A 27,526-nucleotide genomic window follows, 5' to 3' on the forward strand; every position below is an offset into this window, starting at 1 on the left:
GTGCTTATAAGCACCCTAATGGGTGCTTATAATGTTAAATGCACCCCCACGCCACCCCCAGTATGAACGGCAACCCGAAGCGTGACGAGCGCAGCGAGTCCGCGAGGGGCGGCGGTACGCGTCCTCCGACCTTTTCATACCCCCACTATCCACGTCGGCGTGGAGTTGATCTTATATAGTGTGGCGAGCACAGCGAGCCACCGAGTCCGAAGCGTGGCGAGCGTAGCGAGCCCCACGAGGGGCCGCATATTACTTTACATGTATTCCGCGTCCCCTCGCGGGCATTGTATGGCATTGTATGCAGAGTGCGATGTGCGCATGGGCCTGCGAATTCCAGGAGGCCATACCCAGGGGCGGTGCAAGCATTGTCAGCGCCCCAAGGGGGGGGTGCCTCACTGCTCACCTCCTGGGGGGGGAACTGCCGCTGCCAACCTGTCTGGGGTGGTGTGGGGTGGTGTTAATGCAGCAGCCACCGCCGCCACCGAGTTGCGGACCTGCTCCGGGCAGGGAGGGGGTGGGGGGTTGGATGCGGCCCCTGCCATTGCCACTGAGTTGCACGGGTGGGCCACCGCCGACCGGCCTTGGGTGGGGTTGGAGGGTGAAGGCAGGGGGGATTTGCATCTGCCGCTCACCTGGCTCCACAGGCGCCTCTCACCTGGCACCATCGCTCACCTGCTCCAAATGCCTAAAGCTGCCTAGTGGTGATGCCGACCCTGGCCACACCACACACGGTTCACCCACTGCTGAAATAGGTGGAAATTTGGCCACAATGCCATTTTTTTACTCTAGTGCTCATACTCTACTGTACTCCGCTACTCCTGGCAGAGAGGAGTGGGCACATACAGAGGAGGCTGCACATGGGCCTCCTCTTCTCTTAAAATGCCCCTCAATACATGCCATTCGACCTGGACCAGTGAATCATGTAATCTCAGACAGAGCATGAACAAATAACTTCAAAAGAGATGTTCCCATTTTTTCATATATAGCTCTGCTCCTCACCTCGAAGCATCGTTTGGGTAAGAACACACACACACACACACACCCCTCCTATATATGACAGAGCACTGGATCCCAGCAGCTCAGTCATTTTGACGGGCTGGTAATTAGTGTACTTCATATTAATGTATATTCAGCCCCCCCACCTGGGTGGTCCGAGAGGCAAATGGATTCAATTTTGACTGAATCAGGTCATTGTAGCCACACCCCTTAAAATGCTGGTAAAAAAATTAGGTTGTGGCTACAGTGACACCATTGTGGCCTCCAAGCCACCGCCCTGTCTCCTTTTTAAAGTTCCTCCTCCATCCCACCACCATTCCCTATGTCTCTCCCACCCACACCAAACCTCAGCTGAGCCAGCCTGCCCGGCTCTTCCAGAGAGAGCAGAACAGAAGTCGGTATGTCCTAAATCCTTGCAGACTCTCTCACCTTTATACAGTAGCACTCATTTTTTAAAGTACTTTTACCCATTTAATATTCAATATTTTGTATTTGAAGTTAACAAACAATCATGTCAGAGCTAAGAGTATAGATAATACTTAGAAAATAGTACATACTGATTCAAAGTTTTCAAAATAGAACACAGAGAACACTGGTGAAAATCAAAGTGGCCCAAAAAAAAAAAAGGTCAGTGCCTCCGGCTGAAGAACGCCCCCCCCCCCCCCCACCTCCCCTCACCGCCCACTCCACCTGCATTCCCTTGCAAGCATGTGGTGGTGGTGGGGGGTTTGTGCACGAGAACACATCCCCTTACAAGCGGCCGAAGGGGATAGAAATCAATTGATTGTCGCCGACCATCGAATGGTTTTTCTCCCATTCAGAAATAAAAGTCAGTCTAAACTGACTTTTATTTCCACTGCTGAACAAAACATATGGGGTGGGCGCTGAGGTCATGTGACGTCTGCTGCCTACCCCAACCAGGCAGCACCACGCCTGCGTTCCCAGGGGGACACCCAGCATTTTCATGGTGATGCCCATAAAACGCTGGGCTTTCCTCTGATGCCGCCGCTTGCCCACCCCCCTTCACCCCCTGCCCGTGCGAACACCTTGGCGAGTGTGGTACTCATCAAAGGCGTTCGCACAGGCAGCTGAATTCGTACCCGTATGAATGGTTCTGAATCGGCCCCTGAGTGAGAACAAGACAGCATTCACAATACAGTACTTATCAGCAAGACACGTATACAGACTGGTGAAAGCAGCTGATTCTCCAAGGTCACAGAAAGCAATAGCACATTGCTCACAGTGCATAGAACCTCATATGACTAATTTAAAAATCCTAATACTGTTATGACATTCATGTGCAATGTAACATGTAAAAGACATTTAAAATATTCCAAACTAATACAAAGGAGAAAACATGACAGACTTTTGAAATGTGCCTTCTCGCAAATCTGTTGTTACTTTGCAAGATAAGGTTTAGAACAATTAGGCCATCAAAGCTTTGTGGACTAATAATAGACCTCTCAAGTGAGAGTTTTCCAAATTCTGTCATTGCAATCAGGTTTTATGGATATCTCAGGGTTGCCTACTCTCCCACATTTAGCAGGAGTCTCCCGCTTTTTCATTCCTCCTCCCGGTCTCATGGAAACTGTCCGCATCCTCCCGTTTTTTTCAGCCCGCACGCTGAAAACTGTGACTGCACGAGTCACTGAAATGTCGTGTTTGCAAGCGCGATGACATGACATGGGTACAGTCAATGTGTCACTAGACACGCCCATAGGTGTCGCTAAACACGCCCCTTGGGTGGAACATAACACGCCCCGTCAGCATCTAAAATCTCCCCGAAACTGCTTTTCAAAAGTAGGCAATGCTGGAATATCCATGTTTGAGTGCAGATGCTTTTAATTAGTACCTCAGTCAATTTCATTTAACCATCTAAACTTAAGCTGAAAAATGTTGCAGTATTTTTTTTTTCATTTCTATGAAGGGGTTATTTTTAAAAGGGGTCAAAGGGATAGAAGGTTGGGTACTTGTTTCCTAGCACGGCCACAATCTTGTGGATCGTGTACCTTTAAGTTAAGGTACACGATCCACACGATGGACCCGATTTCCTTTGAAATCAGGTCCATTTTGCCGGCAAAGGTACAATATCGGGGGCATCGCGTCGGTCGGGACCATTAACATTGGTCCCGACGCGACCGACGCGATGCCCCCGATTTCCCCATAGGCTTCAATGTTAAAATATTTTTTAACATTGAAATCGTGAGGATCGCGTCGGTCTTGTGCCATTATAATGGCACAAGATGAGATGGACTTGATTAAGTCCATCTCACCTTTAAAAAAATGTGAAAAATGTGAAATGGGCCAATATGACCCATTTCACATTATAGATGTCCCCGTCGTCACCCCACGATAGACGCCAACCCGAAGCGTGGCGAGCGCAGCGAGCCCGCGAGGGGCGGCAGTGCGCGTCCTCCGACCTTTTCATTCCCCTACTATCCACGTCGGCGAGGAGTTGAGAATAGAATAGTGTGGCGAGCGCAGCGAGCCACCGAGCCCGAAGCGTGGCGAGCGCAGCGAGCCCCGCAAGGGGACGCGTATAACTTAACAGGTATACGCGTCCCCTCGCGGGGCTCGCTGCGCTCGCCACGCTTCGGGCTCGGTGGCTCGCTGCGCTCGCCACACTATTCTATTCTCAACTCCACGCCGACGTGGATAGTAGGGGAATGAAAAGGTCGGGGGCGCGCACCGCCGCCCCTCGCGGGCTCGCTGCGCTCGCCACGCTTCGGGTTGGCGTCTATCGTGGGGTGGGGTTTACGTCGTTTAATTTGGGGGTGTAGGGAATATTTTACATTGAATCCAATGTAAAATCGGGTCCCAGGGACCCGATTTACATTTCATTCAATTAAAAAATCGGGTCGAAAATCGGGTCGGTCGCGTCGATCGCATCGCATGCGACCAAATCGCATGCGATGCGATCGACCCGATTTTTCCGACACGACCACCCCGATGTAAATCGGTGTGGCCGTGCTAGGAAACAAGTACCGAAGGTTGCACTAGATATGTACATTTTTGTGCAGTGTACTTCAGAATGTTCTGCCTATCAGCACACAACACATTTCCATATGTATCTTCTGTGGGTGAATAGTAAGCATTTACCTTGATGTCTATTAAGCGGGTCATTGGAGGCCGAGCATCCCAATGCAAAACCAAGGTGATTTGTGGTACAAATGTGCATTTTCTAATTTATCCTATTGTAGACCATAAATAAAAACACATTTGAATACAAATAATGAAATATACTGTACTAGGTCCAGTTGTTTTGTATTATCTTGTTAAAACAAAACTTTTGTGTGATAATGCGTATAAACTAGGGATGTGAACCGGCCACTTTTCGGGTTTTGGGTTCTGATTACTTTGAGGTTCTGGGTTCTAATGGGTTTTGCCAAAACACCTCCTAAGTGTTTTGTGTATGGATTTCTTGGGTTTTGGGTTCTGATTTTTTTTGTTAAAAAAGCATAAAAGCGGCTAAAATTGCGGAATTTTTTTTTTTTTGCTCCTACACTATATTAACCTCAATAACATTCATTTCCACCCATTTCCAGTCTATTCTGAACACCTCACAATATTGTTTTTAGGGCAAAAGGTTGCACCGAGGTAGCTGGATAACTATGCTAAGCCACACAAGTGTGCGGCACAAACACATGGCTCATATAAAAGTGGCACTGCAGCAGCAGACAGGTAGTATATATAGAGAATGAGATACGGCAGTATTAGGCAGTGAGCCCCAAAACAGACGGTAGATACGGCAATATTAGGCAGTGGGCCCCAGACCAGACAGGTAGATACGGCAGTATTAGGCAGTGAGCCCCAAAACAGACGGTAGATACGGCAGTATTAAGCAGTGGGCCCCAGACCAGACAGGTAGATACGGCAGTATTAGGCAGTGAGCCCCAGACCAGACGGTAGATATGGCAGTACTAGGCACAAGACAGGTAGATACGTCAGCAATACTAGTATTGTGCACCAGCAGAATTTATAATAATTAATTTTATTATTAGGTACTGCTTGGCAGTGGCACTCAGTGGCACACGTCAGTGCACCAGCAGCATGGAATTATTTTTTACAGTCCCACACAGCACAAGTATTATTTTTTAATTAAATTAGATATAGCAGCCTAGTATGTAGTTGTACTACTAGTTAGGTACACTTAGGCAGTAACACTGCCAGTGGCAACAGTGTACTGAGTAAATAATACTGGCAACCTCTATTCACAGTATTCAGTGCAGGCAGGCAGCACCAGTGGACTATATATAATTCAATTAATTATTAATAATATAGCAGCCTAGTAGGTAGAGAAAATAAACTACTAGGTAGGTAGGTAGGCAGGCAGGCAGGCAGTAGCACTGCCAGTGGCCACCACAAAAGGTAGTTATTATATTACACACCACCAGTAGCTTTATGCAGTGCACCAGCAGAATTTATAATAATTCATTTTATATTAGGTACTGCTTGGCAGTGGCACTCAGTGGCACACGTCAGTGCACCAGCAGCATGGAATTATTTTTTACAGTCCCACACAGCACAAGTATTATTTTTGGTACTTATGTACTAACTGGGCTGCCGATTTTGAAATCGGGTCCATCGCATCGCATCGCATCCGACCATATCGCATGCGATGCGATGGACCCGATTTTTCCATAGGATTCAATGTTAAAATGGACTGAGTCCATTTTAACATGGAATTCAATGGGAAAAGGGGTCCTTTTCATACCCTTACTATCCAAGTGGGCATGGAGTTGGATATAAACCTGTGGCGAGCGTAGCGAGCCACCGAGCCCGAAGCGTGGCGAGCGGACACAGAATACCGTCCGCTCGCCACGCTTCGGGCTCGGTGGCTCGCTACACTCGCCACAGGTTTATATCCAACTCCATGCCCACTTGGATAGTAGGGGTATGAAAAGGACCCCTTTTTCCCATTGAATTCCATGTTAAAATGGACTCAGTCCATTTTAACATTGAATCCTATGGAAAAATCGGGTCATCGCATCGCATGCGATATGGTCGTATGCGATGCGATGCGATATCACATCGCATCGCATCTGATTGTATGCCTTAAGTTAAGGCATACAATCAAAAAATCGGCAGCCCAGATAATACATAAGTACCTTATTTTTTAATTAAATTAGATATAGCAGCCTAGTATGTACTTTGTAGGTACACTAGGTAGGCAGTAGCACTGCCAGTGGCAACAGTGGACTGAGTAACTAAATAATACTGGCAATTTCAGTGCAGGCAGCACCAGTGGACTATATATATATAATATAATTAATTAATTATTAATATAATATATAATATTACAAGCACAGCACCAGAGGTAGGCCCCAGCACAGAGGAGACAGTAGTACTACAGGTACACAGTTAGACTGTTCTCCTAAGCAGAGAGGAGAACAGAGTACACAGCAGCACTGAGGGAGACAGCCCCAGCGAATAAAATAATTAATTACAGCACAGCACACCAGAGGTAGACCGCACAGAGGAGACAGTAGTAGTACTACAAGTACACAGTTAGACTACACAGCAGCACTGAGAGACAGCCCCAGCGAATAAAAAATATTGCGTTCAAGGTCAAGCTCAAGCTCAAGTTTAAGCCCCAGCAGCAGCACCAACACACCCTGTCCCAACCCACTACTAGACTGGAGTGAAGATGGCGGGCGCAGCAGCCGATTTTAAAGCCTCGCGAAATCCGGCGCCGGGAGATGACGTTCTGACCACGCGGACGGACCCGAGTCAGGCGGGAATCTCTGAGAGCTGCTCGGAACCGGGCTCGGAATGATGACGTCCGTGGGGGCTCGGATCTCCGGAATCCGAGTCTGCACATCTCTAGTATAAACCAGACTTATGCAACCAGTGTCAGTTCCATGCCAACAGAATAGCCACACATATACTTTAACAACACAAAATTATAACTTTTACAAATAAGAGGATTGAAGGTAAAAAGGCAAACAGAAATCATTACTACACACAAAAAATAAAAATAACCACAGCTGTTTTTACTTATGGGTCTACTTGAGTACCAGTGAAAAACCCTGTATCACTTCCCCACTGCGATACCAGGGATTTTCACTGCTTTGCCCATTAATAGAGTTTTTCTGAGGAGAAACTTCATATTTTCTCATCAATATCCCTGATTTGATAGTGCTTCCCCATATACTGGAATTCAGCGATTCAGAGAAGAATGGAAAGCTTAAAAATGTTTCCAGCTGTGGACGGTGTAATGATCCTTCTCACTAGACTCCCTGTCTACTCCACCGCTTTCACTGACAGCAGCCAATCAGAGGTGCCTGGGCTATTCAGAGTAATGTCTCTTCTCTTTCTGCTTCCTCTCCTCCACACTCCCCTTCTGTCTTATATCTTTATATCGCTATATCTATATATCTAGCTATCTACCTCTCTCTCTCCACACCTGGCGGTTAAGGGGTGACACCACAGTTCCCACTACTGCTAAGTGACAGGAACCGAGTGCTGAAATGTAACATTAAGTGCAGAACCTGGGTTCTGTCCTCATGTAGAAGCTGGCACTGCAGCCATTGCACTCTCCAGGTGCACTCTCCTGGATCCTCCGCAGTGACAAAAATGGGAGATCAGGCTGCGAAGCCAAGACTCCAACACACAAGGCCATGATCCCAATCTGCGAGGCTATGCCCACTTTTTTTGATGCACGGCTTCACCATGTGGACTAAAGAGGCTGCCATACCAGAGGCCAAATACAGATGGAGAATACAGATTTTTTAAAGGGGCAATCATTTACAAGGAATGGTTTTGTAATCATTTAAAAGGAATGGATTGACCCTTTAAAAAATGTCCACATATACTGTATCCCCCACGTCTTTGCCACCACTGCTGTCTTGCCAAACACGGACCCCCGCTGATTCACTCTGCCACAGCTGCTCTGTCTTGTTTGCTGATTACTGGTGCCACCTTCCCCCTCAATGGCAAACTTGTTCTACCATCTCCCTGCTTTGTCTCTTGGTCCGTTGTTCTGCTGATGGCAGGGGCCTGCTTTTTGGACTTCTTCTCTGGACAGGTAAGTCTTTCGGAACTACTACAAAGAACTACTATATATTGCTACACTGACTTCTACATAAAGAACTCCTTATTATTTCAAGTATATAAATACAGTGACAGTTTTCAAAAGGACATAATAGTTACTATGACATTAGAACTTTATTACACCAACAAAGATCTTGGTTAAAAACTCTATAAATCTATTTCTGTTTGTTTTTACACAATAATGTCATATTCATATTAAATATTGAATATTCATATTAAAAACAGAATAAAACTAAGGTTAAATAGAACATTGTCATTCAAAACAATTGCAACTGGATTATATTCTCCAAAAGGCCCTTATATAATTTGTAGCACTTGTATTATAAATGGTTATCATTCAATTTCAAACTGTTATGCGTCATAACATTAATTATCAGTATGTCCTTTCTCATGCATGTTCTCTACAACGGTCTACTGCCACCTGTTTCTGGCAAACTGACTTGCTTTTATAACCAAGTGCTCTCTCAGCAAGTGAAATCCACTTTATTTATTTTGTTTAATTTGTATTTACCTCTTTTGAATGACCATCTCTTCATCCATAATTTAGAGAATGACGGCCAGGAGTTGTTTAGAAGAGAGTCAGACATCTCGAAGTCTAGCTGCTTTTTTCACAGAGACATTTGAACCAGCTGTGTGCCTGCAGACGTCAAGCTCTATCTGACCCATCAGGACCTAAACAGCCCAGGATTCCCATCAGAGCTCCAAATTAGGGGCTGACTGCCGGGGGAGGGAGGTACATCCTCTAGAGTCTGTTCTGGCTGCTGTACAATTCATGTCCAAAATAAATACAGTATATTAACTACAGACTGCCCAGACTCATTGTTTTGTGAGAACAACCTTAATAGCAAACAAACAAATAAAACGATAATAACTGGTATATGAAATATCTTATACTCCTTTGAAACAATACATAGCTGTATATAAAAAAATCAATTTATCTGAAAATACATTTAAGCACCTTTGCCACAGAACTTTTGATTACGAGACACCCTGTATGTACATGTGCAACAAACAAAGCACAATTGTAATCTATGTAAGCAGCAGCGATATCACACCCCTTATGCAGTGGATGATATTCTAAAATGAATGCATTTCTATAGAAGTCAAAGCGGTATCCAATTATAACTGTAGTTTGGTCGATGCTATTCAGTTAACCCCCAATGCTGCCACTTATCTGGGACTTATCCATGATAACAGCACCATTGATCTGTGAGAACACATGGGTCCTAATACTTAAGCCAGATCCCATGCCTTAAAAATGGATTATATTACAATCATAGGCGTGCACATGGGGGGGGGGGGGGGGGGTGCCGGATGTTCCCAAGCACCTCCCAACGACCATCTCCCTTTTCACTCACTCTGACAGGCAGCGGTGGGGAGCCAGCATAAGTCCCCTAGGCAACAAATAGTCCTCTTGGCAAGAAACATGTAAGTCCTTCCCCTAGCAATGAGCATGTAAGTCCCCACGGCAACAAGCATGTAACTCCCCCTGGGCAATGAGCAGTCCCCTTGGCAATGAGCATGTAAGTTCCCCCTTGGGCAATGAGCAGTCCCCTTAGTGATGAGTGTGTAAGTCTCCCTAGCAATGAGCATGTAAGTCCCCTTGGCAATGAGCATGCCACTCCCCAATGGGTTAGAAACATGTAAGTCCCCTTGGCAACAAACATGTAACTCCCCCTAGTAATGAGCATGTATTTCATCCTAGCAATGAGCATGTAACTAACCCTAGCAAGGAGCATGTAAATCCCCCTAGCAATGAGCACATAACTCCCCCAGAAATGAGCATGTAATTTCCCCCTGAGCAATAAGCATGTAAGTCCCCCTTGGCCACGTGAATTAAACAAGAAGCATGTTACCCCTGGCATTGAGCAAGAAACCTCTGGCAACAAGCATGTAAACCAGGGGTTCCGCTGCCGCTGAATAACAGTCTCCGGCTGCTGTTGTTTAACAGAAATCTCGCGAGAACTACTGAACTCTCGCCAGAATTCCCCCCACATACAGCCCCCAGGCCTGAGGTTCCCCACCCCTGATGTAAACCCTGACAATGAGCATGTAGGTAAGCCACACTTATTTGATATAATGGGTGAGATTTAATAGGATGAGAGTTTCAGAAAGTGAGAGATTTGGTGAGAAATCTCCAGTTTTTTTAAAGCGGCAATCATTTACACTGCAAAATCAAACTGGTTTTGCAGTGTAAATCATTGCCGCTTTAAAAAAACTGGAGATTTCTCACCAAATCTCTCACTTTCTGAATCTCTCATCCTATTAAATCTCACCCAACATGTCATAAGCATTATAGTATGTGGTATAATGAGTAATGGGCATTACGGTGTGAGGTATAATGTGTAATGGGCATTATGGTGTGCGGCATAATGTGTAATGGGCATTATGAAGTGTGACCAAATGTCTAATGGGCATTGTGGAATGTGGCATAATTTGTAATTGCCATTATGGCATAAGTTTTTGACGTATGCCTTCGGCACGCACTGTCCCTGTTTCTACTGTGTGTGTATGCGGGGTAATTTATTCTAAAGCTCAAATACATAAATAAGGTCACCATCTATTTAGTTTGTATTGATGCCAAGGACATGCCCCTCCAATGGTGCACCGCTTAATAAAATAGGCTGCGCATGCATATGATTACAATAGACCAATAAATACCATGTCACAAACTCGGTTATCAGCCTGTTTTTATCAGCCCAAAAATTTGCTTTTGTGATTGTATACCATTCCCATAGACATAAACATAATGTTGATTTACATTTTACTCATTTATGTATTGTTAGCCACTGTGGAACCCTTGTGGTAGCATATAAATAAAACCATCTGCAAAAAATGCAGCCTTGCTTACAGGTCTGAATCAGGCTCATTATATGTCTGTTTTTCCTCCCAAAACTTGGCATCCCTTTGTTTTTGATTTACACAAAAATTGATAGATTATATGAAGCCCTACACTCCACTCTAAGGAATATACATGTTTGTCTGCAGCATGTCACACGTTTTTAAGAATTTTGATAATATTTCCAAATGTTTTAATATCATCCACTGTGTTACGGATCGAGGTGTGAAGTATAGTGACAGGCACGTATGGACGATGGTGGTGGGCTGTGCCCTCAGCCGTGACCGCTGTTTAGGATGGCCACGGCGCACCCTACACTGACTCTATTGGCCTTCTCAGGTAGTTGACCGTAGACTGCGGATTGCTAGGCTTCTCCTGTAGTTGCCGCGTTCGAAGGAGCGAGTTAAGCCTGCATGCAACCAGGTTTTAAGGTAATCTATAGTGACCGCCCGAGACAGGACCAAGAGGAGATCTAACTACAGGCACTAACTGGACAGGACACCCTGGCTAATGGCACCAGGCCTCGGATGGGGAGTGTGACCAAGTCACAGGCACCAGGCTAACTAATGACGGGGTGCCACCAAACAAAATACACGCCAACTTAAATAGTACACTTAAAGGGACGGTACCCCAAAACAGGCGTGAACCCACAGCTGTGGGCCTCTCGGAATCACAGAGAACTGGATCAGGAGAATAATAATAATAATTTAGGATAAAGGGCAGCTTGCCCGCAGAAAAGAAAGATAAGGAACCAGGTTCCACAGGGGCACTTACGTGCCTGGACCGAACCCTCCGGCAGGACAGTATGATAACGTGCACTCCAGGGGTGGCTTGGCAGGACTAGATGGAAATTTGCCAAGATGGAACCGGATCCAGACAGGACCAGGAGTGGATAGTGACTGCACCAAGACCAGACCAAGACAGGACCAAGACAGGAATGGATGCAGACAGCAGCCAGATGATGGCTGGACAATGACTGGACCACAACCGGACCGGATCAGGAGGGGACCAGGACAGGACCGGATCAGGACGGGACCAGGACAGGATAGAGACTGGACCAAGGCTGGACTGTGACTGGACCCAGACTGCAGCAGGACAAGACACTTGACAGGACAAGGACTAACAGGACCGGGACAGACCCAGACAGGACAAGAAAAATCCAGACCAGGACAGGAGTGCAGCCAGGACAAGCTACAGGGAGCAATGACCTGACAGGTGACCAACAGGAAGCCCAAAGACTGCAGCTCTCAGCAACAGGAACAGGAAATTGCAAACAGGAAACTAGAAGCTATCACCGGTCCTGCATTGCTGGGGAGAATGCCTTAAGAAGGGCTCAGGTGATTAACACACCTGTGACATATCCAGCCAACCTGCCAGCAAGAATAACGAGCTCATTATCTATCAGCCTTGTGAATAAATCAAGTTTCCAGAAGATTTGAGCTGCAATGTCACAGATTGACCACCGGAGGCCAACAAAGAGTCAAATGCCAAACACAGACTGAACAGAACACAAAACAAAACCGAACCATTAATCATGGTTCCTAACACACTGTGCTCTTTCCCAATGTTTTAGAAGTGAATATTACATCATTAATTTCAGTGGAGATCCACATGGAGGTTCACTTTCCATTTTGTCCACTAATTGAAATGTAAGACTAGGCTAGAGGTGATTTAAGAAGAATATAGACTCAGGGCCAGATACACTAAGCTTCAAAAGTGATAAAATGGAGAGTGATAAACAACCAACCAATCAGCTCCTGCCTGGATTTTTCCACTGATTGGCTGGCTGTTTATCACTCTCTTTTGAAGCTTAGTGCATCTGGGTCTCAATAATTTGTCCTACATGGAATATTAACAGTCAGTTTAAAGGAATATCTACATAGGTGTATAGAGGCCCATTTACAGAAACCATCACACCAGGTTTATAATGGTACATTGTGTTTGCTAATCACGTTAGAAGACTAATGGATGATTAGAAATCCCTTGTGCAATTATGTATCACAGCTAAAAAATGGGTTTTCTTGTTAGAGAAGCTATAAAATGGTCCTTTTTAGTTGTGTATCTGGAGCGTCACATTTGTGGGTTCGATTATATTCAAAATGTCCAAAAAAAGAGAATTTTAATGTGAAAAGCAACAGTCTGTTCTTGTTGTTCAAAATAAAGAGAAATTGCTGAACCTGGTCTATTTGTTTTGCGATTTTTGGTCTTTCACACAGAAAAGCAAATAGAAATGCTATACCCGATAATTTGCATTTCTGTGTGAAAGGGGGGGTATGACTGGGACCGGCATAAAAACCAAGCACACCATAATTGGGGACATGGAAGGGGCATGGCCACATAATAGTACCAATTCACATTATACCACTGTAGCGTCCATTATGCACACTCATGGGCGGATTGGCCTGGCGGGAAACCGGGCTGTTTCCCGGTGGGCCGGCACATTTTACAGTAAAAACGGCCGCCCACCCTCCCTAACGGGGCCGCGGCCCACCGCACGGACACCTCCGTGCAGAGCCGCGGCACTGTGCCCTAACTGAAGATGGCCGCGGCCGGCCTCTTCTATTCCCCAAGTTAAAATGGCCGCGGGAGGGCTGGTGCGCATGCGCGGGCGCACACAGCTGCTCCCGCGGTCCGGATGGCTGGGCTGTTCACATGATCCACCCCAGCAGCAGCAGCAGCGCGCAGGACTGTTTTGCGCGCTGCGCTGGGGAGCCGGATCCCACGGGTGGCGGCGGCAGCCACAGTTTGAGAAAAGACATAGAAAGGTCTGCGTCTGACCCTGAGGGCAGCCACAGCCGGAGGCAGGTAAATGGCACTGGACAAAATTATAACCATTTGTGGCCTCAGTGAAGTATATATATATATATATATATATATATAGTATATATATATATATATATATATATATATATATATATATATATATATATACTTGGCCCAATGTCTTGCACTTTATAATGTTGGGATGATGGAATAAATTCTTCAGCTAATTAGGAAGACTGGTGAGTGTCCTCTATGCCCTCTACAAATCTCCTATATATTTGGCTACATCTGTCACTCAAAGTGGGTGTCTGTGTCTATAACGCTCTGTTCCTGGACTTTCCTCTTAATGTGTGATTGCCTTCATCTGTGCTGAACACCTTTCTGAGAAATTAACCTGTTTAAAACAGGTGATGGCAATCATACATTAAGGGGAAGTCTAGAAACAGAGCATTGTGTCCCTCCTGGAGAGGGTCATGTTGGGAGGTATGTGACAGAGAACCAGCCCAGTGAGCCCACAGACAGTGCCAGACACCCTCTGCCTTCCCATGTTGCCCAGCACTGCTACTCCACAGCCACCAGGTGAGCGCCCCCCTCCCGCGATTTGCGTCAAAACCTCCCCCCCCCCCGCGCGCCCCCCCCCCTCCCGCGATTCGCAGCAAAAACACCCGCTCCCCTGCGACCCCCCCTACCGCGATTCGCAGCAAAAACACCCCCGCGACCCCCCCCTCCCGCGATTCGCTGCAAAAAGAACCCCCCCACGACCCCTCCCGCAATTCGCGGCATAACCACCACCCCGCGACCCCCCCCTCCCGCGAATCGCGGCAAACCCTCCCCCGTGACCCCCCCCCCAGATTCATGGAAAAAACACCCCCCCCGCGACCTCCCTCCCGCGATTCGCGGCAAAAAGAACCCCCCCGCGACCCCCCCTTGCACGATTGGTGGCACCCCCCTGCGACCCCCCTCCTGCGATTCGCGGCACCCCCCCGCAATTCGCAGCAGCCCCAGGATTAAATGGCACATGCAAAACACTGACATGGCTATGGTCGACAATGGAAAAGGTTGACATGAGTTTTTGAAGATTTATTTTTAATTTTTTAAATTTTTTCATATTCATTGTCATGTGTTGACATGGACACCAATGAAGTGCCACACTTATGTCAACATTTACATGTGTTGACCTTTCTGTGTTGATTTTTTCTTGTGGCGATTCGCGTCACACCCCCCGCAACCCCCCTCCCGCGATTCGCGGCACCCCCGTGACCCCCCACCTCCCGCAATTCGCGGCAACCCCCCACCGGAACCCCTGTGAACCTGCCCTCCCGCGATTAGCGGCACCCACCCCCGCGACCCCCCCTCCTGCAATTCGCGGCACCCCCCCGTGATTCGCGGCAGCTCCAGAATTAAATTGCACATGGAAAACACTGACATGGCTATGGTCGACAATGAAAAAGGTTGACATGAGTTTTTGAAGTTTTTTTGTCATTTTTTGAATATTTTCATATTCATTCTCATGTGTCGACATAGACACCAATGAAGTGCCACACTTATGTCAACATTTACATGTGTTGACCTTTCTGTGTTGATTTTTTTCTTGTGGCGATTCGCGGCACCCCGGCACCCCCCCGCGACCCCCCCCCCCTCCCGCAATTCGCGGCAACCCCCCACCGGAACCCCCATGAACCCCGCTCTCCCGCGATTCGCGGCACCCACCCCCCGCAACCCCCCCATCCGCAAATCGCGGCACCCCCCGCGATTCGCGGCAGCCCCAGGATTAAATGGCACATGCAAAACACTGGCACGGCTATGGTCGACAATGAAAAAGGTTGACATGAGTTTTTGAAGATTTATTTCATTTTTTGAATGTTTTTATATTCATTGTCATGTGTCAACATGGACACCAATGAAGTGGCACACTTATGTCAACATTTACATGTGTTGACCTTTCTGTGTTGATTTTTTCTTGTGGCGCTTCGCGTCACACACCCCCGCAACCCCCCTCCCGCGATTCGCGGCACCCCCCGTGACCCCCCACCTCCCGCAATTCCCGGCAACCCCCCACCGGAACCCCTGTAAACCCCGCCCTCCCGTGATTCGCGGCACCCAACCCCGCGACCCCCCCCTCCCGCAATTCGCGGCACCCCCAGAATTAAATTGCACATGGAAAACACTGACATGGCTATGGTCGACAATGAAAAAGGTAGACATGAGTTTTTGAAGTTTTTTTTTTTCATTTTTTGAATATTTTCATATTCATTCTCATGTGTCGACATGGACACCAATGAAGTGCCACACTTATGTCAACATTTACATGTGTTGACCTTTCTGTGTTGATTTTTTCTTGTGGCGATTTGCGTCACACCCCCCCACCCCCCACAACCCCCACTCCCGCGATTCACGGCGCACACACACACACCTCCCCCGCGATTCTCGGCACCCCACCCCGTGACTTCCCCTCCCGTGATTCACGGCACACCCCCGCGACCCCCCCTCCCATGATTCGCCGCAACCCCCGCCCCGTAACCCCCCCCTCCCGCGATTTGCGGCACCCACCCCCGCGACCCCCCCTCCCGCAATTCGCGGCACCCCCCCGCGATTCGCAGCAGCTCCAGAATTAAATTGCACATGGAAAACACTGACATGGCTATGGTCGACAATGAAAAAGGTTGACATGAGTTTTTAAATTTTTTTTTTTCATTTTTTGAATGTTTTCATATTCATTCTCATGTGTCGACATGGACACCAATGAAGTGCCACACTTATGTCAACATTTACATGTGTTGACCTTTCTGTGTTGATTTTTTCTTGTGGCGATTCGCGTCACACCCCCCCACCCCCCCCCGCAACCCCCACTCCCGCGATTCACGGCACACACACACCCCCCCGCGATTCTCGGCACCCCACCCCGTGACCCCCCCTCCCGTGATTCACGGCACACCCCCCGCGACCCCCCCTACCATGATTCGCCGCAACCCCCGCCCCCGTAACCCCCCTTCCGCGATTTGCGGCAACCCACCCCGCGACCCCCCTCCCGCGATTCTCTGCAATCCCTCCCCTCCCACGATTCGCAGCATCCATCCCCCCACAACCCCCCCTCCTGCAATTCGCGGCACCCCCCGCGACCCCCCCTCCTGCAATTCGCGGCACCCTCCGCGACCCCCCCTCCCGCGATTCGCGGACACCTAAGTTGCAATACAGGGCATCTTTCATACAATTCTAACCATATTTCTCATATACAAACCATATTTCTCATATACAAATTAAGGGGGCGCAGCCCCTTACGACGGTGTGAAGAGCGCCCGTAGGGCGCGATGAATCACCTAGTATATATATATATATATATATATTTGGATGTCGAACCGGCACTCGTCGAAATATGCAATCTGCCCTGGGTGCCTTCCAGCGTCAGTGTATGTATGTATGAATGACAGCGTCGGTGTATGTATGTATGAATGACAGCGTCAGTGTATGTATGTATGAATGACAGTGTCAGTGTATGTATGTATGAATGACAGCGTCAGTGTATGTATGTATGAATGACAGCGTCAGTGTATGTATGTATGAATGACAGCGTCGGTGTATGTATGAATGACAGCGTCGGTGTATGTATGTATGAATGACAGCGTCGGTGTATGTATGTATGAATGACAGCGTCAGTGTATGTATGTATGAATGACAGCGTCAGTGTATGTATGTATGAATGACAGCGTCAGTGTATGTATGTATGAATGACAGCGTCGGTGTATGTATGTATGAAAGACAGCGTCGGTGTATGTATGTATGAAAGACAGCGTCGGTGTATGTATGTATGAATGACAGCATCAGTGTATGTATGTATGAATGACAGCGTCAGTGTATGTATGTATGTATGAATGACAGCGTCAGTGTATGTATGTATGAATGACAGCGTCAGTGTATGTATGTATGAATGACAGCGTCGGTGTATGTATGTATGAATGACAGCGTCGGTGTATGTATGTATGAATGACAGCGTCGGTGTATGTATGTATGAATGACAGCGTCGGTGTATGTATGTATGAATGACAGCGTCGGTGTATGTATGTATGAATGACAGCGTCAGTGTATGTATGTATGAATGACAGCATCAGTGTATGTATGTATGAATGACAGCGTCAGTGTATGTATGTATGAATGACAGCGTCAGTGTATGTATGTATGAATGACAGCATCAGTGTATGTATGTATGAATGACAGCGTCATTGTATGTATGTATGTATGTATGTATTAGAGTGTCAGTGTATGTATGTATGTATAAGAGCGTCAGTGCATGTATGTATGTATGTATGTATGTATGTATGAGCGTTAGTGTATGTATGTATAAGAGCGTTAGTGCATGTATGTATGAGCGTTAGTGTATTTATGTATAAGAGCGTCAGCGTGTGTCTGTATGTATGTATGAGCGTTAGTGTATGTATGTATAAGAGCGTCAGCGTGTGTATGTAGGGGATCAGATGACGTGCTGATAGCGCGCTGACTGAGGCACTGATCTAGGTATAATCCAGTATCCAGGTATAATAGACTATATTATAAAAAAAATATATATATATATATATATATATATATACATATATGTATGTATATATATGTGTGTGTGTATATATAGATGTATATATATATACACAATATATATATATACACATACGCCACCCTGCATACCCCCTCCCACCCTGCTTCCTCCGCCACCCTGCTTCCCCTGTCCCTACCTGAATCCTTCTCCACCCCACATCTTATGCCACTCTGCACCTCCACTCTGTCACACTACATCCTATGCCACCCTGCGTCCCCCCTCCCTGTATCCTCTGCCACCATGCAACCAACGCCACTCTGCGTCTCCCCTCCCTGCATCCTCCACCACTTTGCGACTCCCCTCCCTGCATCCTCTGTCACTCTGCGTTCCCCCTCCTACACTGCATCCTGTGCCACTATGTCCCCCTCACAATCTGCATCCTATGCCACCCAGAGTACGTCTCCCTCCCTTTGTACTCAGCCACCCTGCATCTCCCCTCCTAGCATTCTATGCCACCCTGAGTCCCCCCTCCCATCTGCAGCCTGAGGGTCTGGGGACATAGCCAGCAGCTCAGAGAGCCAATAGCCATGGCCCCACAGCGTCAAAATGGGGCGTGGCCTCATTGAAATAGGCCACACCCCCACATTGCTAGGTCACACCCACAAAAAATGCGGGCGCGCCTTCGGCGCGCAACAGCCCCCCCCCTCAGGGCTGCCTCAATATATTTCCCGGGCTGGTTTTAATTCCCAATCCGCCCCTGTGCACACTACGCCAGGTAGAGCTCGTTAGACACACTATGCCAGGTACACCACTTAGACACACTGCCATTACACATTATACCACATACCATAATGTCCATTACACATTGTCATGCCCCATAATGCCCATAATACACTTTGGGGATCATTCTTATTTGTTTGGACGGGGCCGAATTTGGCCCCGTTCTGATGGCTGTTGGTCCACGCGTGCGCAAGGTCTTTTGTGCGCATGTGCAGGTCCACTGCAAGGCCACGGCGATATGCAATGTCATCGGTCGGTTTGCATGTTCGCCTTGTGCTGTGGGCGTGGGGCGGAGGACTCGGGTTGCGCTCATGGAACACCCAACATTTCATGGGCGTCCCCAAGAAAACGCTGGGTGTTCCCATGGGAGTGCGAGCGGGAGATGGTATGCCGGGAGAGGGTGGCTGATTCCACATGACGTCAGCTGCCTGCCCTGCCTTCGGCTAGAAGCCCACAAATATAAGTCAGTCTCCACTGACTTATATTTGTGAGCCCTGAAGAAATCATTTGAATTATTTCTCCAGCAGTGTTCACATGCGAGGGGATGTGTGGTACTTGTGTATTTTGGCGGCGCCCACGATGAGGATCGCGTCCATCGTGTGTGAAAAATCGGGTCCATCGCGTCCATCGCGTCGCGTCGTGTGCATTAACATGGCACACGACGCGACCGACGCGATGGACCCGATTTCTCCATAGGCTTCAATGTTAAAATATTTTAACATTGAAATCGTGTCGGTCGCGTCGGTCTTGTGCCATTATAATGGCACAAGATAAGATGGACTTGATAAAGTCCATTTTACATGGAATAAAATGGGAAATGGGCCAATATGGCCCATTTTTCATTGTATATGTCCCCGTCATGTCCAAATATAACTGCCCCCCCATTGTGAGCGGCACCCCAGTATTGACGTCAACCCGAAGCGTGGCGAGCGGCGGCGGTGCGCGTCCTCCGACCTTTTCATACCCCTACTATCCACGTCGGCGTGGAGTTGAGAATAGAATAGTGTGGCGAGCGCAGCGAGCCACCGAGCCCGAAGCGTGGCGAGCGCAGCGAGCCCCGCGAGGGGACGCGGATACCTTCACAGGTAAACGCGTCCCTTCGCGGACTTCACAGGTGTCCGCGTGGCCACGGACACCTGTGAAGCCCGCGTGGGGACGCGGATACCTGTGAAGGTATCCGCGTCCCCTCGCGGGGCTCGCTGCGCTCGCCACGCTTCGGGCTCGGTGGCTCGCTGCGCTCGCCACACTATTCTATTCTCAACTCCACGCCGACGTGGATAGTAGGGGTATGAAAAGGTCGTAGGACGCGTACCGCCGCCCCTCGCGGGCTCGCTGCGCTCGCCACGCTTCGGGTTGGCGTCAATACTGGGGTGTCGCTGACAATGGGGGGCATTTATATTTGGACATGACGGGGCCATATACAATGAGAAATGGGCCATATTGGCCCATTTCCCATTGTTTCCTATGTTAGATGGATTTTAACAACTACATTTGATCTTGTGCCATTATAATGGCACAAGTCCGACGCGACCGACAGTATTTCAATGTTAAAAATATTTTAACATTGAAGCCTATGGAGAAATCGTGTCGGTCGCGTCGGTCGCGTCGTGTGCCTTAACTTTAAGGCACAGGACGCGACGCGATGGACCCGATTTCTCCATCGGGTTCAATGTTAAAAATATTTTAACATTGAAGCCTATGGAGAAATCGGGTCCATCGCGTCGCGTCCTGTGCCTTAAAGTTAAGGCACACGATGCCCACGACGGGCGCCGCCAAAATACACAAGTACCGGATGTGTCTTCATGACCCATCCCTTTGCATGAGTGCCAGGGGATACGGCGGCGGAGGGGGGGGGGGGTGATTCTGTGGGGCAGATTTCTGGGACTCAGCTTTGCAGCTGGCCGAGTCAACCAGAATGAGGGCCTTTATGTCACACCGTAATGCACGTTACACATTATGGGGGAAATTTACTAAGAATACGAATACAAAAAATTGTATTCGTATTCTTGATACGAATGAATACGACTGCATACGTCGTATGCAAAGTCGTGTTCCGGAGGGGAATTTACAAAGCAGTCAAATACCACTGCTTTGTAACCCTCCGATGTCGTATTAATTCGTATTAGCTGGCCGTATATACGGCCGCTAAAACGAATTAGTGTAGGCAGTCTGCACGGATCAGTCAGATCCGTGCAGGCTGCAGAGTGTAAATAAAAATTGAAAAATAAATAAATTTTAAAAAACGGTGTGGGATCCCCCCCACAGCCGTAACCAGCATCAGGCTGAAAGAGCCGGGGTTTTTAACAACCAGCCCCAGGCTCCAGGTCCGGGGCTGATTCCCAAAATACGGGGGACAAAATGAGTAGGGGTCCCCCGTATTTTAAGATCCAGCCCCAGGCCAAACCAGCCAGCAGGGTAATGCCACAGCCGGGGGGAGACTTTTTATACAAGTCCCCCCGGCCAAAGCATTAACCCCCTGACCGGTCAGCCTGGCCAGGGGCCCTGGGAGAGTGGGGACCCCCCCAATAACGGGGTCCCCCCCTCCAGGACTTACCTGACCAGGCTGAAGCCTGGTGCTGTCCCCGGTGGCCCTGGAGTGGTGGCCACCGGGCTGATTTGAGTGTAAAAAATAGAATAAAAAACTATTGTTTTTTACTGTGGAACTATGAGTCCCAGCAAGCCTCCCCTGCAAGCTGGGACTTGGAGAACCACAAGTCCCAGCATGCGGGGCATGCGGGGCATTAAAGGGCCTGACTTTCTCGGCTCCTGATTGGCCGCTAGGCGGCCAATAGAATCATTCAGAGGAGAGGCACGGAAGATGAAAGATCTCTGCGCCTCTCAGTCCGTGAGCGGAGTACCGGCGGCTGATGTGGTGGACTACGGTGGAGACAGAGAAGATGACGGGATCTTCGCCACAGGACCTGGTGAGTAGGATTTCCTTCCACAGGTTCCCCCTATGGATTTCATCGGATCCTGAAGCCCTGGAGCCCTGGACTCTGAAACCCTGGAGCCCTGGACTCTGAAGCCCTGGAGCTCCGGACCCCCGACTCAGCAGCCCTGGAATCCCGGACCCCGGGACTTACCTATGGGCTCAAGATAGGTAAGTATCACTATGTGTGTGTAATGTATGTATTAAACTTTTATTTTTCTGTGTTGTCAGTGTGTGTTTATTTAACTATTTATTTTACTGTAGAACTACAAGTGCCAGCGGACCCTTTAATGCCCTGCATGCTGGAACTTTTTACACTCAAATCAGCCCGGTGGCCACCACTCCAGGGCCACCGGGGACAGCACCAGGCTTCAGCCTGGTCAGGTAAGTCCTGGAGGGGGGGACCCCTTTATTGGGGGGTCCCCACTCCCCCTGGGCCCCTGGCCAGGCTGACCGGTCAGGGGGTTAATGCTTTGGCTGGGGGGACTTGTATAAAAAGTCTCCCCCCAGCTGTGGCATTACCCTGCTGGCTGGTTTGGCCTGGGGCTGGTTCTTAAAATACGGGGGACCCCTACTCATTTTGTCCCCCATATTTTGGGAACCAGCCCCGGACCTGGAGCCTGGGGCTGGTTGTTAAAAATTGGGGAACCCCTATTTGTCGGGTTCTCTGATTTTTAATTACCGGCCCCGGCTCTGTCAGCCTGGTGCTGGTTACAGCTGTGGGGGGGACCCCACACCGGTTTTTTATTTATTTATTTTTCTATTTTTTTACACATTGCAGCCAGTCAGATCCGTGCAGTCTTCTGCCAAATACGACAGGAAAATAAAGTGTATTTTCCTGCCGTATATTTGTGGCTGTTTCACACCAATTAGCGGCCGCTTAGTAAATCAGGAACCACCATTCTTTTGAATGGTGATTCCTGTCGTATCCTATTGATGGTGTAGACATTCGTTGGTAAATCCCGAAAATACGAATGTGTAAAAAATAGGTGTATTTCTGCATACGAATACACCTATTTTTTACGAATTCATCTTAGTAAATTTCCCCCTATGCCACATACTTTAATGCCCATTACACATTATGCCAAACACTGTAATGCCTCTTGTACATAATGCTCTAGCAGTGCCCTTTACAATTAATGCCCCCACCAGTGTCCTTCACAATTAATGCCCCCAGTGAACTCACCACTCTGGGCCGGTGCTGCTGGCCACTGGCCGTCCATGAAGCACTGACTAGCCTGTCACCCTTCAGAGGGAAGACACCATGCGTGTACCCCCTGCAACTATGTTGCTTCAGCTACAGGGCCTCCGGTAGCCCTCAGCCATTTGAAATGCGGCACCAGCTCTAGAATCAATAATTTTAGTCACCTGGACCCTGCACTACATCACTACTTGCTGCACTATACAGTACCACTACACTAAATGTTACACTACATTATCCTATATGCTGCACTATTCCACTACACTACACGCTACACTGCATCTCCCTATATGCTAGACTTTACTTTTACACGCTACATTCCTCATAATAATATTAGCAATTAGTGCTTGCCTCCATGGGGTATGGTATGATGAGCCAACAGTCAGGATTCCGATGGTCAGTATACCAGAATCGGAATCCTGCAAGGAAGAATAGCCCCTGTCAGTTTAGATCACGACTGTTTGGGCATTTAAACAGTCGGGATTCCAATGTTGGAGTACTGACTGTCTGAATTCTGACTGTTGGGCAGTCATCCAGCACCCCTCCATGGGCTTCCCCGCCTTGCTCAGGAGAGATGTTTGGGTACTCGGCCCAACAGATAATTAATATTAGCAAGGCTGGGCGGACTGACTTTTTATTAAAATACTGTGGCTGTGCTGTGGGGAAGCATGGTGTCTGACAGGTTCTGTGGGAGCCCTGGCTGTGTGCAGGCAACCACGGTAGACAAGAGAGGAGGAGCCTGAAGTAGATCTTGGCAGGAGCACTGGCCTTCCCTCAGTGCCTGGGAGAAAGGCAGGACATGGAAGTATAGTAAGGTCAGGGCTAGATGCTGGGCTTGAACAGCAGGTAGGAGGAGAGGAGTGATGCAGTCCATCCCCCAGAGCTGGCCTCTCAGATAGCTGCTAGCAGCAGCATGTCAATGACATATACTGAGCGATGGCCCAGGATGAAGCAGTGGCACGGTGCTCCACACAAGGACATGGGTGTGAACATTAGGGTGTGCACTGCATAAAGGTGTGCCTGTGCACACCTGGCAGACCCTGTGCACATGCCTATGGCTACACACATGTGGATTACCTAAGGGGAGGGCAAAGGTGATCTCAGGGAGGCAATATTCTGGTTCTCTACACAAACATCGAGGATCTTTTGAGAGTTTTGTTAAATGTGCCTGACTGAGCAGCTCAACAAGCTCAAGTGCCATGGTTACAAGTCCCATGGTTAAAGAAGGTGATTGCCTAAAGAGCTTGTTCCAGTGAGTTAGGACCAAAATGTTCTACCACTGCAATATGTTATCATATAAGTGATGCCCTCTTTTAATTTTTCTTTTTGTTTGTGTTATAGAGCTCCTGGCTATATGCAACAGACAAAATCAAAATATCAGAGAGATCACAGCACCAGGTTCAGGACAGAACCAGAAAGTGGTAGTTGTCATCACTGTCTTCTGCACAGACTGGGATTTGGATGACAGTACTTGTCCAGATCTGCAAAAACTTTGGATGAGCTTCAGGGGCAAAGGTCAACTGCAGGAAGTAAGAGGCTTGCTCTATAAACAGTGGCACCTCTAATATTCTGCTGCATTCCACTGCATTGCCATCAGATCAAAACTCACATTTTGGGTAAAAGCACAGCGCTGAGGTGCTGGGATGAAATACTTGCAACAGTCCAATTTTGCTACAGAAAATTGCACTGTAGAGCCTCAGAGAATTTACCATCAAAGGAAAATAATTTGTTCTCTGGAACAAGATCCTTCCCATTCTGCAGTGCACTGCACAAGCCTGGCCACTCCTGGTTATAGTCTGCAAGGCCATCACAAGAGCAGTGATTCACTTCATCCGTGGGTTCCAAAATGGAAAGAGTTAAGTGGGAAGTTATGTTCAGGGAGCCCATCAAAGGCGGCAAGGGAATACCATATTTGCCCACCATGCTTGGAGCCTTCTTTGAATCTACATGTATGGACAGGACTTTGAGAATGATAATGACTCTGCAGGGAATTCATGTCCTATTTCTTTCTCCTACCCCATTGGAGGGCCCTTTGCTGGGACTAGTGGGACAGCTTCATAACTTACAACTGGACCACTCCATAGTTCTACTTAGAGGTGTCGAAGTTTGTGAGGGAGCAACAGATGTAGGGAGTTAAACCTGACTTGTGTGATGCCTAAAACTATCTATAAGCTCATCAATGCTAAGGACACAATCTAGTTTATTCCAGGGATCCCCTAAGAAACTGCTGAATGTGTGGGGGAGTATGTGGCACCCAAAAGGCTTGCAAATAAACATTTGGCCCTGATTCACTAAGGCTCGCTAAATAGTGAAGATTTTAACCCTATTTGAGGTTGGCACGATCCACTTCCATGGAAATGCATAGCTCAGCCCTGATTGGCTGAAAGCGTCTCCATGGAGATGCATCGAGCCAACCATGCTAACAGCCTCTATAGCGATAGGACAGCTGGATACTAGGTACCCCTTGCTAAAAAACTCCAACATTGTGGCGGACACTGCTCCCTGAGCCCCCCCAGTGGCATATACCATCCAACCAGCACGGTGGGAGGACACTGTGAACAGAAGCCTATTCTCAGCGATAATTCATACTTTTGGCGGACACCACATTCTGGACTACCCTGGTGGCTATAGCCCAACATAGACCACTAGGGCAAAATACCAGCAAAAAGCGGAAGCCTATGGTTCCTTTCCTCCAACGACCAACATTATATCTAGTGAGGACAAATATCGCTTGTCAAAAAAGTGGACTTCTTTGGACCAAAAGGTCACTCAACAACCGGTAAAGTGCACTTACCTGTGACCCACTGTACCTTCTTATCCCCCTGTTCCCCTGGGCCATTTCCACACTCCATCCATCTTCCTGTGGCGTGATTTTAACAATAGTTTCTAAATATGTATTAATAATATTGTGTCTCTTTCTGTGTATATTGCTTATATATTTGTTTTTATCCTTATTTTCAGTAAAAGCTATTACTATTTTTCCATCAAACTGGTTTAATTCATTAAGCGCTACTCACATGCCTTGTGTGCGATTGGTTGTGTGTATTTTTTCCTTAGGTGGGGATTGACTACCCCCCCTCCCATTTTGAGCAGCTGCTTTACCTAGAACTACAGCTACTGTCATAGCGCCTGATTTCTTTCCTTGTAAAATGTCTCCAACACATAGTCACTCCTGTCCCCCCTAACCCCTCTATCCGGTCCTGGGGCCATTACCTTTGTCCTCTCCCTGTCAATCGTGACCCCTCTGTTCTGTATCTGTCCTATTGACCTGGGGCTATTACATCTGTCTTATTCCTGTTACTCCTGTCTGCAAAGCCTCTGTTCTGTCCCTCTGTCCTGAGGCCATCACATCGGTCCTCTCCCTGTGCTCTCTGCTCTGTCCCTACCCTACCCCTGGCAGCCTGCACCTCACCCTACCTGGGCCCCATCCAATGCCTCACCCTACCTGTGCTCCAGCCTGTGTCTCACCCTACCTGTGCCCCAGCCTGTGCTTCATACTATCCGTACCATACCTATTCCCATCCTATGCCCCAGTCTGCAATCCATCCTGTCCCTCGTCTTGCCTATCCACCAGCTTGTTCCCCATCCTGTACCTCGTCCTGTACTCAATTTTAAGCCCCACCCTGTCGCCAGCTCGTGCCTTATTTTATAATGTGTAAGGGGCACGAGTACTAGGTAGTATGCCCTACTATTGTGCTGTATATTGTGTATAAGGGGTATGTGGTGTGGTACACTACACGTAGACCCCCCCTTTTGAGTGACCACACCCTCTTTTGACTGACGTCCCAGGTATGCTATGTGTTTATTATGGGAACCTCCCCCCCTCTGAAAATCCTGCGTTTTCCCCTATAGAAATGTCCGCCACAATAGAGGAGTGAGGCGTTTGAGTGCCTCCTGCACCTCTGTCAGGGTGCCTAGTGCTACCAGGAGGTGCTGATTCCAGAAGCACTGGCATACTGTGCACCTGCATCCCCAGGAATGTAACTCCCCTGGCAACGAGCATGTAAACCACCAAAGCAACTAGCATGTACAAATCATAAAGCCCCTGGAAAGGAGCAAGTAATCTATGGCAATGAGCATGTAACTCCTGGCAATGAGTATGTAGATAAGCTGAACTTATGTGGCATAATATGTAATGGGTATAACGGTGTGTGGCATGTCTAATATAGTGTTCCTGCTAGGCCAGTGTTTTTCAACCACTGTGCCGTGGCACACTAGTGTGCCTTGAGCTTTTCTCAAGTGTGCCCCCAGATCTAGAGATGCCCAAACCAGTTTACAGCTCCCACCAGTTCAACTGTTATTTACTAGTCTCTTCTTTTCATGTAAAGAGCAATGTATTTTAATGTTACCTGTGGGGACCAGTGTGATTTCTTTTATATGGGGGCCAATAGGTTTGTTTTTTTCCTGTGGGGGCCAATGTGGTTTTCCCTGTGGGGATCT

General features: G+C 48.0%; 1 protein-coding gene across 1 annotated transcript in view; it reads right to left on the reverse strand.

Annotated features, from left to right (window-relative positions):
• The window catches only part of ARHGEF18 (Rho/Rac guanine nucleotide exchange factor 18), a 298,383-nt gene extending 289,668 nt beyond the window's left edge, over positions 1 to 8,715 (reverse strand). Inside the window, 2 exon segments of the mRNA XM_083179196.1 lie at positions 8,561 to 8,657; positions 8,659 to 8,715. Coding sequence (XP_083035322.1) covers positions 8,561 to 8,657; positions 8,659 to 8,715 — 154 coding nt within the window.
• Between the last annotated feature and the right edge of the window lie 18,811 nt (positions 8,716 to 27,526).

Source organism: Crinia signifera, chromosome 1 (assembly GCF_055691185.1).
Source record: "Crinia signifera chromosome 1, ASM5569118v1, whole genome shotgun sequence".
In the NCBI taxonomy this organism is placed as follows: domain Eukaryota; kingdom Metazoa; phylum Chordata; class Amphibia; order Anura; family Myobatrachidae; genus Crinia; species Crinia signifera.